This window comes from Danio aesculapii, chromosome 6 (assembly GCF_903798145.1).
Source record: "Danio aesculapii chromosome 6, fDanAes4.1, whole genome shotgun sequence".
NCBI classification, from domain to species: domain Eukaryota; kingdom Metazoa; phylum Chordata; class Actinopteri; order Cypriniformes; family Danionidae; genus Danio; species Danio aesculapii.
This window is the reverse complement of record NC_079440.1, coordinates 46253060-46269324: the sequence shown is the minus strand read 5'-3', so window position 1 is coordinate 46269324 and position 16265 is coordinate 46253060. Positions and strand designations below refer to the sequence as shown.

The 16265-nt window shown below is 36.5% G+C and overlaps 1 protein-coding gene across 1 annotated transcript; it reads left to right on the top strand.

The window, feature by feature from the left end:
- The first annotated feature begins 11252 nt into the window (after window positions 1-11252).
- Window positions 11253-14752, top strand: prok2 (prokineticin 2). The gene is made up of 3 exons (XM_056459139.1): window positions 11253-11324; window positions 14431-14556; window positions 14627-14752. The coding sequence occupies exons 1-3, from the start codon at window positions 11253-11255 to the stop codon at window positions 14750-14752; spliced, it is 324 nt and encodes a 107-aa protein (XP_056315114.1).
- The last annotated feature ends 1513 nt before the right edge of the window (window positions 14753-16265 follow it).

Genomic DNA, 16265 nt, shown 5'->3' with positions numbered 1-16265 from the left:
TGTGTTTAATTGTGTGTTATAAGATGTAATCTCCTCACACGGCTTGTAATCACTTATCTATTTTACTTATCTATCTACTTTGAAAATATGATGCAAACTTCTTCCTTTACTGATTTAATAGCGTTTCTGAACTCAAACCTTTGCCATTTGCCGTTGCTATGGCCACCATCGCGGTCAAATTTTAAAAATAGTTCAACTTTTGCCACTGTGTGGATTAATACTGAATGTGTGTCATTGTTATTACTTGGGGTCAGAGTTAAGAGTAGAGTAATATGCTGGTGTTTAACTGCATTGTTTTATTGCATTCCTGCATTGGGCTCTCACATACTCTCTGGCTGCTATTTCATAGCCGTGATGGGTGTTTCTCTCTGTCTCGCGCTGAACGCAGTCGACCAATCACAACAAACTAGGTCATCAGGACAATTAGCGCAGATTAACTTCACGTTAAGGAGGGCTTTGGTAACAAATGAATTAAATAAAAATAAATGCATATTGTAAGGCAATTAAAGTGTTTTTTGACCATGCAAATCAGCCTGTTGTTGGAGACCCCCAAAACCAAAATATGACCTTTATACTGCTAAATAGGGGCTATTTAAAACACCATCACCTGAAATTTCTATTTTAGAAAATGGTTTCTATTTCAAGCAGCAGAACAGCAACATAAACTACTATGACAGCGATTACCTCAGGTACTGATTATGTGCTTTTGTCTGTGTTAAATGCTACCAATGTGAGTTCGAATAAATTTGTACGTGGCATTTATTGCCATACTGAAAGCAGCAGCAGATAGATCTTGAAAATAAAATAAACATATATTGGTCACATTTTACAATAAGGTTGATTAGTTAATGGTAATTAATGCATTTACTAACATGAACAAACAATGAACAATACATTTACTACAGTATTCGTTCATGTTAGTTAACTTTATTTAATGAAAATATAGTTGTTCATTGTTAGTTCATTTTAACTCACGGTGCATTAACTAATGTTAACAAGCATGGATGTTACTGGATGGTTACATGGATGTACTTGGATGTTAATAATGCATTAGTAAATGTTCAATTATGATTAATAAATGCTGTACAGGTGTTGTTCATGATTAGTTCATGTTAGTAAAGGCATTAACTAAGGAACCTTATTGTAAAGTGTTACCCATATATGACAATTAAAGTTAGAACTGTGACTTGGTGCAAACCAGCATGTCACTCAGCATGTACTTTTAATAATGTTAAAGAGGCTTAATAAGCAACCTTCAAGACTGAAATGAAATAACGGTGCATTTTATACTAAGGCTACCTGGAGTGTTGAAATATAGTTGGGTAAACTGGCAGCAGGCAGGTTATAGAGACCAAAACAAAGATAGACATTCGGATAGGAAAAGCACATTTTTAAAGGAGAAAAACTGACATTTAGCATTAGTTTTCAGATAAAAAAGTACAGTATGTGCACTTAACATGTTACAAAAAACTTACACACAGCATCTTTAAAATATTTTGGACATTCATTAACAAGAACTACCATAATAATCCACAGAAACACAACAAAATTACTTAAATTGTTACAATAATTAAACTAAAACCAGAAAGTATTTAAAAATAGCTAATAGTAAAACTATTAATAAAGAAAAACTAATATAAATCTTGCAAATTACCTACAATAAAATGAAATGTAATTACAAAAACATAAATAATTACTTTATGTGCGAATCAAAGTTTCAAATAAAAAAAGCTATCCATATTAAATCAGACCATTACTAGTTGCCCTAATGTTTTCTGCTATAGCACCATCTTAGTCCCACATCTATGGCAAAACCCAGTTCATTAAAGCCTGATTGAAACTTCAGAAATTAATCAAGCAGACTGAAGTTGCAGTCCAAACAAAGCAAAAACAATCAATGACACTCTAAAATAAATGGGTGATGAAACATTCTAAAATGAGCCGTGTCTCAGAGGCAGGCTGAAATTTAATTAAAGTCAAACATTCATTTAGGTTATTGGAACTTTAACTGAATTACAAGACAAGTAAATTACTGAACCTCAGACCCATTTATAGAAGAAGAAACTGCACAGGATATGATGCTGTGATCCAAATGTAGATCTAGAGACGAGGAGAAATAATTAGAGCAGGTTGCCAAGGAGCCGAAGAGAGCATGTGGTCTTTTAGTTGAAAGGAACTGAAGATGAAATACTTTGTTGGTTGGCTAATGCACTAAATACAAAGTCTGAGAATCCTTCAGTCATGAAATTTCCATGAACATTCCCAACTGACCAACATGTAACATACATTCACTTTGACTTGCCATATTCAAAATTAAATTTAACATGCAAAGCTTTTTAAGCATACAAAATCTTGTTGTTACAAGAAATAAGTCTTCCATACACGTACTGTATAAAATACTAAGGAGTGGGTGGAATAATATCTGTTGGACATAAACTCGTGCCTGCTGGTCTTCGCCGTATCAGACGTTTCTGTATTAATGAGCTTTTTCAATGCAATGGGGCACTTGGTAATCCGTTATGACACCAAAAGACACTTCTACACTTTTTCTGCATCCTCTTAACTGCCAAACACCCACACAAAACCATCCCGATAGCACAGGAACACGGCTAGAAATAATTGATATGCTCTCTGTGTGTGTTTTTGACACTTGCCAAGGGTACCACAACCAGAAATTGGTGCCACAATATCAAACTTCAGAGAACACGGGGATATAAGAAAAGGTTATTGAATTCACTAGAATTATTATTTTTGGAGTCAGGCTATTTTCAGTCAGGTGAATGTAGTAAGGATACTGAAAGAAATACATGGCAACCAGAGATGGCAAAAGTGTACACATCCATCGCTCAAGTAGAAGAACAGAAGATGTTTAAAGTGACTCTTGTAAAAGTACTGTTTTAAATATTTTTATTATTAGAAATCTTAACAGACATTCACTTATAAATACACCTTTCAAAAATACAAACATTAAACTTACATTTTAATGATTAGACATTCAAAAAAAAAAGAAAAAAAACATCAACCTACAGTCATAAAAGTAATAATTAAACATGCTGTCACTCAACCAAACCACTCACCAGTTCTATCCAATGGTAAAAAGTAGGTACTAAAGATATAGTAAACATATTAATCCACTAGTTTGTTGAAAGGAAATAAAAGGGGACCATTTTTTTTCAATTAACATAATCTTGTCTATTAGGGTATACCTGATTTTTTCCACATGTAATTTACCTATTAACTCTGTCAGCCATAATTTAAGAGTTGGAATTAATATTTTCTTCCAAAACAAAAGGATAGATTTTTTGGCAGAGATCAACCCATATGAAATAAACTGTTGTTGTACCCGTGTAAGTCTCAACAATTCTTCGGAAATATACATTAATATAAGATCTGGTTCAATCAGAATGTCTAATGTATCTGAAAAAGCTTTTTTTTTATTCCAGAAATTTTGTAATTTGTGACACATAACATGGGAATGAGACAGGTTGGAATCTATTTGACACAATGGCGGCATTTCTGGAAATATTTTATTCAATTTACCCTTGAAATAGAGTGAAGGAACTATGATGTCAATTTGTATGCAAAAACCCAGAAGCCAGTTAGCATTTTAGCAGTTCCCTCGTCCCAAAGTCAATGGGTTTTTCAATGGGACTTCACTAAAATCACTTAAATAAGGTCCGTGGCTAACACAAACTCAATATACTTTAATGTTCTGTTCTACGACATAAAACACATCAGTTACATCTCACTCTTGATTTTTTTAATTGGTTATGCTTCTTTAAAAAGACGGTTGCTATCAAGTTGCTAAATGGGACTACAGGCGGTGTCGGAGACATTATACGTCATCGAGCTGAACTCAGCTGGAGCGCAGCTCACTTGTATTGGGCATTTGGATTTGTCTGTTATTTAAGTATTTTCATGAATAGTATTTAGTTATAGTTTGTAGTATTTTTCTAATTGGGAATTCATATTGTGTGTAGATAATTCCTTCACTTGTAAAGACGGTCAAGAAAGATTCATTTGTTGATCATGTATTTTAATTGAACGATATAATGGGGATACAGCTTACCAGTGCAGCCTGTCTCTTTCCTGCTCTCAATAATGCAAACGTGTGAATAAATGTGTAAGAAATACATACATATTAACTGTCATTTTAACGTTTAACTAATTTTAAAAGGATTTTTTGTTGTTTTTTTCTTCATCTGAACACATTTAACTCCATCATAACTGTAATATTTACACTCCTCCTTAAAATGTAAAGCATATGTGACTGTATGGGCTGCTGTTCGCTGTAATTCGTGAAAAAAAATAGAATATTGAATGCTGTTCTGTGTCCATGACGGAACTTGCAGGCATATAGACTTGTCCCTCACGCCTCATTTCAGTCGTCTGTTACTAAGGTAAGCAGGCTGTGTGCACGCGAGCGATATACTTATTTAAATATGTCTGATGATAATACTATGTAGGCACATTTATACACACAGTTTCAAAACTTTTACAACAACCGTAAAGCAAAACAAAATGTAGTTCCCATGTAAAAAAATATCCAAAAGGCACGTAGGTCTATGTGTTTTAGCGTATATATTTGTTTATAATATATAGCCTGGATTATAATATAATAAACTGAGAGAGTAAATCTTTGTCATGGAGCATATTTCTAAAGATAAGCTTTTAAAAGTTGTCTGTAGCAGGGTGGTGCTGACGTCACAGACGAGCACCCCGAAAGCACTGTAGTCCGTTTATAGCCTAACGTTAGCTTTTCAGTTCTTGCGTTCGCATTTAAGATCCAAAAGTGCTAAAAATTGTATTTTCGTGTGAGGATTATCCAGCTGGACAAAACGTGTAAGTGTAATGAGCTGTGTTTGAACACAGAGCTTATTATTTGCAATCTTCGAAAAGCCTATGGGAAAATCCTATAGAGATTTTATCGAGGGAACCAGTTTTATGCTAGCAGCCGATTAGCCTACAAGGTGACGTCATAGTTCCTCCACTCTATTATGAAGCACTTTATTTGCTTTAATTGACATTGTCTCATTTTGTTTAAAGTGCTTCATAGGCTTCATTATTCTAAGTGCAAGTTTCTACTGTCTTATAAAAGTACTTATTAGACTATTCTACTATTAAGTAAATAAGTATGGTGTCAAACATGTACTTAAATAAAAAGCATCCATTATACTAGCTGTCTTAGTGTACACTGGAAACTTGACCATACATTATATTGATGCATTGATACAAAATAACTTTTTAATAGCGTAATAACATTTATAATATTGTTGTAATGAGGTTGTTGCTAATTTTCAGCAGGAAAATAGCCAAACAACATGGCTTTGCAACATTACCCATCAACACTGTTTAAAAAGTTGGCCAGTTTATAATGATCTTGACTCATTCAGTGTTAAATAGTGAAGTACTGATACCAGAAATCTTGAGTACAGTAACAAAGTAGTTGTACTTTGTTACTTCCCATCTCTGATGGCAACTAAATGGAAAGATTTTTCTAGCTGCTAAGTAGTTTCTAGATGTCTAAATTGCTGTCTACATGACATCTAATATGACAAAACAATCTTCCTGGATACATGGAACACAATTACCACTAAATTTTGACAATTTCCATCTTTCCATTCATCCATCCATCCATCCATCTCTCTAAATCTGTCGCTACCTTTGTCCATTGTTTATCCCTCTCTCTTTCTTTCCATTTCTCTTCATTAATTTCTCCATCTATCTATCCATCCATCCATCCAGTTGGCCATCTCTCCATTAATCCATCCACCCATCCATTAATCAATCCATCCCTCAATCTCTGTGTTCATCTATCCATCTGTCCGGAGGGATGATTTACAAACTTATGTTCACCTTTGAACTGTGAAAAAGTACCTGGAGTATACCCATGTAAACACAAAGAGAACATGCAGAGTCTCAGCAGGGGCTTTTTGCTGTGAGACAACAGTGCTAGCCACTGAGCCTAAGGGCTTGGCTGTGTAGGCATCTCCGGGTTAAAAAGACTAACATGTTTTCTTCAGTTAGTAGCATTCACTACGTAATTTACTTGTGTAACAGGTTTTTAAAACAGTGTGTGTGCAGTTTATGATTGCCAGTTTGTTCATAATAAGAGCCCAGCAGTTAGATTTGAAGAAAGTGGGTGGATTTTGTATGACACCAGAGAAATGCCAGTAGGCTTTAATGTTTATAAAAATAGTTTATATATGGAATATATCATTTATAAATAAGTCAGTTATAAATATATATATATATATATATATATATATATATATATATATATATATATATATATATATATATATATATATATATATTTACTTGTCCCTCCATAGATCTCTGTCCATCCATCCATGTGTCTGTATATATATATATATATATATATATATATATATATATATATATATATATATATATATATATATATATATATATATATATATATATGCATCCACACATTTATTTAACTGTAGAACCAACCAACCAACGCTTTAAAATATGAAAAGAATTAGCTTAAACAACATATCTCATAAGGTAGAATGTGGTCTTTGATACATTACTCTGTTGTCTAGATTGTCAGTCTACTAGCTTTTGGAATACAGCTTAACTACATGATTATTACTATGACAAATGAATGAAGGCATTATCAATGAATCCAAAGCTAGATGGATCTACAGTTACTCATCAAATACATCCTTCATAGAGTGTTTGAGTCAAATACACACATCCTCTTTCTCATTTGGGACTTAAGCAAATCTGTTTTACATTAGATTTCTGTTTAGCATTAAACATTTATCCATACCCCCCTCCCCTAATTTTTTGTAAGTCCTTCACAGGTTACAAAAGAGCTGCAATGTAATCATCTCTACTGCGGTTTGCTTAAATCCCGTCTCTAAACCATCTGCTGGGTTTACTCAAGCATAATAAAGGATTATGGCACTGGATTATAGGGGTCTTGTTAACAAACCATGATATGCAGAGAAAGCTTAGATAAACATGCACTGCTGAATTTGTATGATACAACATCGCCGTTCTGCTGGATTTCTGCTCATATGGGTCTCTTTAACCGTTTACAACGCTGTTGGTCTGAAAATGTCTGCACTAATAACTTCGAGATGAAGCAGGGGAGAAACAGTCTGGGGGAAGAAGGCCAACACCTGGCGCACAGTGAAAAACAGAGAGAGGCACTAATGGGATATTAATAAGTTCTTTATGAGGCTCAAACTCCATTACTCTGTTGGCAGCAATGGCTATTATTACGAAATAAGTGCAGTGCTTGAAATGAGGAGGGCTTAGATTGACTTTTGTTTGTGAATGTTTATAAAAAATGTGCTTAAACGGTTATCAATCTCCATTATGCTGTTGCAATTCGTTTGTTTAGAATGAAGAAATTGCTGTTGTCGTTACCTGTCAGGTTAAATGTATTAGCTCAGCAGTCTTTGGCAAGGCAGTTGTAAAGCTGGTATTTTCTGTTTTATTCTACAGGCAGATTTATGTACAGACAAACAGATGGACAGATATTTGGCAAAGCTCCATAATGAAATGAAATGCCGCTTCGTCTTTAGACTCTTATTATCCAGGAGTTGATTATTATTAAAAACAGATTTCATTATTTTTTGGTTATATTAAGCTATATTAAAAGAATTTATCAGGCTTTCAGCATTTTGTTTTATATTCAATGATTATATCCACAGAATGATTATATCCAAGCTTTAAATAAGAAATACCGCCATACTCATATAAGTTATTGTTTTAAAAATTGTCAAAATCTAAGCAATGAGAGAAATGAATGATTGTCAGTGAAGAGCTTGAAACAAAATATCTTGAAAAGCAGTGTGATGTGGAAACAAATCTGGAAAATCAAGGGAAAAAATGATCGTAAGCAGTTTTATAATGCATCATTTGCAACAAAGTTATACTTTTATGCACAAAATGAAAAGAAAAATAATAGTTTTGTGTATTTTTATGTAATAACATTTAGGCTAAACCATATTATAATAAATCCATTACATAGTTCACAGCCCAGTGTGAAATGTGAGGGAAAAGTTTATGAAATGTGAACAAATGTGTTTTAGGAGAGTTTCATAATACCAAATAATATCACATAGTCTCTAACAAATCACATTAAAAGTTGCAATGTAACCGTTTTATGTATTATTACTGTTCAAATATGAAAATAAGGGTTTATTCAAGAAATGTGTTTGAGAGTAGTCCTAAAGGAACCATATTATGCTTTCTTCATCTATTAACTTGTAATAACTGCATTAATGTCACCATATCAAAAGTATTGTCAAATATAAACTAATCAAACCACTGGGTTAAAACATTTATTTAACAGAATCTTATATGATGCATCTCAATAACCATATTGGTCTCTGTACCTACGTACAATTGGTTTTTCATTTTTTGTTTTCAAAACGAAAAAAAAAAGTATCTTTTATGCCAGATTTGAACCTTAATTTAGTTTTTCCAAATATTTATCTTTGAATTCCACACATTTTGTTTTAAGGGTGAATTAATTTGTTCTGAAACAGGGATTAAAATTGTTACATTGTTGCTCTTTGTTCTTGGTGCGGTTTGTTTTCACACGGCAAAGTTTCTAAACGGACCAAAAGAGCTAAAACCAGTCATGTGTAAGTAAACGGTTTATTTTGCAGAGTCCCGCTCAGCTGCCATGCGTCCTTATTTAAGTTATGACCATGAGCATCGCGGGTGACTTATGTGAAGACCGGGGAGGGGGGGTTTGATGGTGTTTGACAGCGTGCGCGCAACATGTCTGAAGAGCGAGGAGTGATGCAGTGGGAGGGGTGAGAAGGGTGCGCAACGTATTTGAGGACCCAGAGTTAGACGCACGATTTCCGGTAGATTTTCACTCGTTTGCAGGCATCCGGTAGTCTCTGTGCATTTGAGAAAGACTCCCGGAACTTCCGGGAGACTTGGGATGTCTGGAATGACCTCCCGCCCTACTCATAATTCTCTCTTCATACAGCCTTATGCCTATTACATATCCATAAAACACTGTGGTATAACCGGGCTCGGATCGTATTGCTTTCTCACTACAATCGATCCGTTCCAGAGTTAGAGACGAGACCACCTCATTCAGGCGATCTCGGACCGATTGTTTTGGCGTAGATCCGAGCGCGATTGCTGGATTCACAAATGCCAAATGAACCGCATTAACTGGGCAAACGAGACAGGTTCCGAAACAAAAGTCTAGGTGTGAAAGCACTCTCAGACAGCTTTAAAGTTTGTTCTCTGTGTTGGCGGGAATTACCAACCCAGGCTTATTCTGATTATGCACCCCTATAAACGTTTCTGGAGAGCGCCAATAATGTCCCAGGAGCTACGTTTGTTTGCAGTTTTTATTTTCGCCAATTTACCAGAGGCCGCTGTGTACGATTTTTCAGATCTCAAATTTCTCTCGTAAGTGCCATTCGTGCCTGCTCCTCTTGCGTAAATTGGTTAGAGGCTGCTGTCGACTGACTGACTGACTGACCGATCGACGATTGACCAGCGCTCACCCACATCGCTAAACCCAACTGACAGTGTTTTCAAAAGCAATCCAAAAAAAGAAAAGCCCTTGCGGCAGCCTGATTTTTACCACATTTTCAGATTTTACCACATTCTCACCATGTTATTTTCTTGTTTATTTTATTTTTGTCTTTTGTTTTTGTCTTACCTGCTTTCTGGAATCGTTCTTCAACAGACTCGAACCCTGTCATCGTGGTCAACCACACTCTGTGTCTCAAATCCTCTGACGTACTCGGCGAGCTAACTGGACAAACTGGTGACGGCGGGAAAGCCGTCTTTATAGAGGTAAGCTGTCAGCTGGTAAAAGAAAAGGAGCAGCGTCAAAACACCCCGTATAGCGTTTGCTGAAATGTCCCCGTAGATGAAATGTAGCCATACATTCCCCTGGCTACATAATTCGAGATCTCCAGAAATGTATATAGGGGTGTGTTTTCAGAATGAGCCTATGTTAGGAATTACATGCCCCTTCTCCACTGCACTAGTAAGTACCCATGTTTGGTCTAAATTTTGTGTTGAACAACAGTTTTTTTTTTTATTTATTTATTTTTTTTATAGAATGTAGCAACAATGCTACATGGTTTGGTTTGGTTTGTTTTCTAAAACAATGTCACACAGTTGTTTTCAAGCGTGGCTGAAGAAGTGTTCAAATACCTTAAAACAAAGCAAGGTAGAAGCATCTTACAGTAAAATGAAGGAATTTTGTATTGTGATTTTATCCATCAGTAGCGGCTGCCACACAGCATCACGCTGAAATTCTGCAAATAGCATGCTATTGTTTAGTTTATTTTTGCTAAATTCCTGTGATCCCATTTTTGATTGGCAGTTCTTTCATATTCCTCGTAGTGCGTAAATGATGTTTTTCAGCATATTCTCCACCTTGAACCTCCGTTCTTAATGCTCAAGGATGTTTGCAGCTGACGTTGCCATCCCTGGCCTGGTGAACCATCACCATTCAGCTTCACGCTATCTTTTTCTCCCCTCGCTATTTTCATTGCCATCTCAATCATTCAAGCAAATATTAAATGAAAATAACTGAAAAAGACCCAGGTTTGGGTGGTGGTAATGGTGGGGGGAGGGAGACGAAAACACCTTTTGTGTGGCTCCATCATTTTTGTGAGATTCGTGGGCTGAAATTTGAGTTTACACAGGTTTGTAGCCTTGGAACATATTGTAGCATCTTAATGTTTATATCTAAAAGAACAATAATATGAAATGCACAGAAGTCATGTGCACAAGGACTCTTGACTTTCTAATTCAGAACTCAAATTTCTTATAATTGTGTTATTGTATATACAATGAAATGGCAAAAGATCAACTTGGGACAGTGGAAAAAATATGCAGGGTGCGCTGTGTCAGTCTGGTGGGTGGTAGGGGTTCAATTGCTTTACCTTGGTGTTTCTTTGTTCCTCTCTTTCGTATTTGATCTGGTTCGCGTACGAAGACGTGACTCACTGATAACTCTGAATGAAGGACAGCGCTTATAAACCATCCGTCCCCCATCAGAACAACTGAGTAGCTGCTTCTCTTCACGCTTTGAAGTATATTTCAATTGTATGCTCACACTTGTTACATGACAACCCTTTGTGCTTGAGGGACACCTGAAGAAAAACTCAACTTTGAACGCTTTTTTTTGGAGTGTTTGAGCAAAAGACAGTCAGCTTGTAGGTATTGGATCCCCCTCCTCAGGGGAGAGAGACCTGTGACACCAGCCATTGAAGACCATGACATCCAACATTTCTTTCTTTCTCTGCCTGCTGCTGGTGTCGCGTGGTTGGACTGCAGTCATCACCGGGGTAAGTGACCCTTATTATTGCCAAGAGTCAAGAGTGGTCAAGTGGATAAAATGCTATAGAGTCAACACTAAGCTATTGCTTGAATTGATTCAGTACTAATCATAATATTATTTGAAATCATTTATAGTCAGTTTGAGGGTCGTGTTTGATTGAATGGAATTTATTCTTCATTGAATGGCAATTATTTTCTGCATCTGAATTTTGAAATGTCATTTATTAAGTTTTGCAGTAGTTTTTTTTTTCCACCACAGCATAATGTTGATCAAATTACTGTACATTTAACCCATTTAGTATTACAATATAATTAATATCTTCAGTGTTGGGTGAAATTGAGGGAAGGTTATTTATTTTTATTGAATGTGTAAAATATAGACTATCGAAAAAATATATATATAGCTTAAAGGGGCTAATAATATTGACCTACATTTTTTTTTTTAATAATTAAAAATTAGCTTTTATTCTAGCCGAAATAACACAAATAAGCCTTTCTCCAGAAGAAAAAATATTATCAGACATACTGTGAAAATTTCCTCCCTCTATTAAACATAATTTAGGAAATATTTAAAAAAGAAAAAGAAATTCAAAGGGGGGCTAATAATTCTGATTAATAAAGGGACTAAGCCGAAAACAAAATGAATGAATGAATAATACATTAACATGATCAAATTAATAAAATATACAGTAAAAAAGTAAATAATAATAATAAGTAATATATAATAATAATAAAAATAATAAGTAATTTACATTAAATGTATATCTCTATTCATATATATATATATATATGTGTGTGTGTGTGTGTGTGTGTGTGTGTGTGTGTGTGTGTGTGTGTGTGTGTGTGTGTGTGTGTGTGTGTGTGTGTGTGTGTGTGTGTGTGTGTGTGTGTGTGTGTGTGTGTGTGTATGTAGTGATAACAATGGGTGAAAGTAACAAAAAAGATGGCATGCTTTCTGACATTACTGTTATTTTTACCAAATATTTTTGCTGCAAAAAACCTCTCTAAATTACAATATTCTTTTTCTTATTGGGATATTTTAAGTTATTTACTATCAAACTTCTAAGTTTTCCCTGTAAAGGTTTTTTCATAATCCGTCAGAAGAAAGGCAGGCAATTGAATGAAATGGTTTGAAAAGCCATTTACTCCTATTATGTGTAGACTGGAATTATGTGCAGATGAAACATCAGGCACGTATCACTGAGATGTATTGAGCTCAGGGAATCTAACCTCTGCATTTCATTTTACTGTTACAGGTAAATCCCAAAACCTTTCCATGTTTTCAACATGTGATCAGATGCATATAGATATTCATTTGCATCATTAAATATCCAAAAAGCTGTTTCTTTCCCATGTGTAACATATATTTCACATGCACTTCATATACTTTGTATGTAAACACTTAAAGAGTAACATTAGTACATACAGAAAAAATAAAAGGAACATAATAAACAAGTTTTTATACATACACATAATTGTACATGTGTGCATTGCTAAATTAGATTCATGCATGGATAAAATTTGGGTTTTATGTGTGGATAAACATTTCTTTAACAATGTAAAGTTGAAAACGTGTCCTGTGTGTGGAATTCTGTTTTTTTTTTTTTTTTTTGGAAAGCACCATAGCTAATACACAATCAAAGAACATGACAAAAACCTTGATTATATGCATAAACTGATCTGTGCATTTTATGTGCATTGTTACACATGACACACATACACTCCCTGGCCACTTTATTAGGTACACCTTACTAGAACCGGGTTGGACCCCCCTCTGCCTTTAGAATTGCCGTAATACTTTGTGGCATAGATTCAACAAGGTACTGGAAATATTCCTCAGAGATTTTGGTCCATATTGACCTGATAGCATCACGCAGTTGCTGCAGATTTGTCAGCTGCACATCCATGATGTGAATCTCCCATTCCACTACATCCCAAAGGTGCTCTATTGGATTGAGATCTGCTGACTGTTGAGGCCATTTGAGTAAAGTGAACTCTGGAGGCCAGATTTATCCATGCTTTCTTGTTGTTGATGCCAAATTCTGACCCTACTATCCAAATTTGCCAGCAGAAATCGAGACTCATCAGACCAGGCACAGTTTTTCCAATCTTCTATTGTGCGTTCAGAGATGCTCTTCTGCATACCGCGGTTGTAACGAGTGGTTATTTCAGTTACTGTTGCCTTTCTATCATCTTAAACCAGTCTGGCCATTCTCCTCTGACCTCTGGCATAAACAAGGCATTTGCACCTTGTTGCTGCCACTCACTGGATATTTTCTCTTTTTCTGACCATTCTCTGTTAACCCTAGAGATGGTTGTGCGTGAAAGTCCCAGTAGATTAGCAGTTTCTGAAATACTCAAACCTGCTGATCTGGCACCAACCATGCCACATTCAAAGTCACTTAAGTCACCTTTCTTCCCCTGATTAGAAATTTGCGTTAACGAGCAGTTAGGCAGGTGTACCTAATAAAGTGGCCAGAGAGTGTATATTGTTTAACACTATAAAGTTGAAATATGACATTAATTTGTTTTACTGTAAGAGTAACATTAGATCATACACAGCTAAATAAAATGCCATAAACAGCATTTGATGCATGCACTAATCTGTGCACTAATTGCTACATTACAGTACATTTCGTTACAACAGTGCACATATGTGCAGAACTGTACATGCATAAACTAATTCTTTAGTAAAGCTGAAAACTCACAGAGCATTTCTAGGGTCAGCAGAAATTGCAGTGCTGTTTGACATGAATGTGTTGGGATGCTCAGATGCATTTCCTCCACACCTGTCAAGACAGTAAAACCTACAGCACTCCCAAAATATGCGCGAGTGCTGTCAGAACACCCCAGGCCTAATGGAGACGGAGGCATGGCATTTTCCAACACACTGAGACCATCATCCTACACGCTCTGTCAGGGCAAATCAGTACCATGGATCCACCAGAGAAATTTCGATGCCACCTTTGGGCTCCTACCCACTATACATAACTTTATAATGCTGTTTTACTGCATCAAGTGGACACACCGAACACTCCATCCCTGCTGTTTCCTCACTAGAGTCAAAAAGTGGACATGTTGATGTATTTATAATGAGTGCGTGTGTGTTTGCAGGCATGTGAGAAGGACTCTCAGTGTGGAGGTGGCATGTGTTGTGCAGTCAGTCTGTGGATCCGCAGTCTCCGAATGTGCATCCCAATGGGTCAGGAGGGAGAAGACTGTCATCCAATGAGCCATAAGGTTTTTTTTCTCTCATCTTTGATATGGTTGGTTATGATCTTCTAGTTTTTAATCAGTCATTTATGCTTAGGTGCCCTTCTTTGGCAAGAGACTACATCACACGTGCCCCTGTTTACCCAACTTGGCATGCATCACTACAGCTGATGGCAAGTCCAAATGCCTCCCGCCATTTCCATTCCAGGATCAATACCTCTGATGAAGAGGTTCCGCTGTGTACCATCCTAATGTTTGTATAAAGTGTAAAGCTGTGAAAGTGAGTTTAGAGTAATTTATTGAATTTATTTAAAGAGGTCATATGATGCTATTTTATGGTTATATTTTGATCATGAGGTGTGTGATGATCATTTCAAATGCTATTTTTTTGCCTGTAGATCATTTGCTTTGTTCTGAAACAGGGGTTAAAGGCATAGTTCACCAAAAAATGTAAATTCCCTCACCATTTCTTTCTTCTGTTGAACTTAAAAGCAAAATATTTCAACATAGGTTTATTCTGAAAACATAGCCCTATATACATTTATGGAGATCGCACATGTTGTAGGCAGAGTTACAAATGGCTGCATCTAGTCTTTAAAATGAACGCTATTGGGCAGTATGACGCAATACCTTCTCGCCAGCTGACTGCTTACCTCTGTATGTATGGCCTTCCCGCTGTTACCAGTTTGTCTAGTGGCTCTCCATGTACGTCAGAGAGGAGTTGACCACGATGATGGGGTTCGAGTCTAGCGGAAAACGGTTCCAGAAAGTGGGTAATACTGTGATCAGACTAGAGTTTAAGCATGCAAAATTCTGTTGTACGGCTCTGCGAAAAGGGGCGGGATTAAACAAGATGGTTAGACATTTAAAAAAGCGAGCGATTTCTATTTTAGATTTCTGTCCCGGGAGCTCATGTTTTGATCATCGATTGGTCTCACGCAGTCACGTGATTCGATTTCGCAGGTCAGAGTTCACCAAGCTTGATCTTTGCACCACAGCGAACTGCGAAACTTGTCGCATGAGCTTGTGTTTCCGGTCTGACGCATTCGCGTGCGTATGAATGGAAGACTATGGGGAGAAAAGTGCAGTGTGACTGCGGCTTAAGACAAAAACAGAAGCTGAAAAATAAAGTAAACAAGTAAATAACAGGGTGAGAATGTGGTAAAATCTGGAGGCTTTTCTTTTTCTGGATTGCTTTTTAAAACTGTCGGTTGGGTTTAGGGAAGTGGGTGGGCGGGTCAATCTGTGCTTTTGAAAACACTATTGTAGGGGTGTCCAAACTCAGTCCTGGAGGGCCGGTGTCCTGCATAGTTTAGCTCCAGCTTCCTTCAACACATCTGCCTGGAAGTTTCTAGTATATCTAGAAGGAGCTTGATTAGCTGGTTCAGGTGTGTTTAATTTGGGTTGGAAATAAAATAAGCAGGACACCGGCCCTCCAGGACTGAGTTTGGACTCCTCTGCACTATTGGTTGGGTTTAGGGAAGGAGGGGGGTGGGTCAGTCAGTGAGTTGACAGCGGCCTCTGGTGGATTTACACGAGAACAGCAGGCGTGAATGGCACTCGCGAGAGAAATTTGAGATCTCAAAAAGTGTACACAGCAGCCTCTGGTTGATTCGCGAAGACAAAAACTGCAAAAAAATTTACCTCCTGGGATGTATTTGGCGCTCTCCAGAAATGTATATAGCAGTTTTTTTTTTAGAATGAGCCTGTGTTGTCATATTCTAAAGAATATTGGG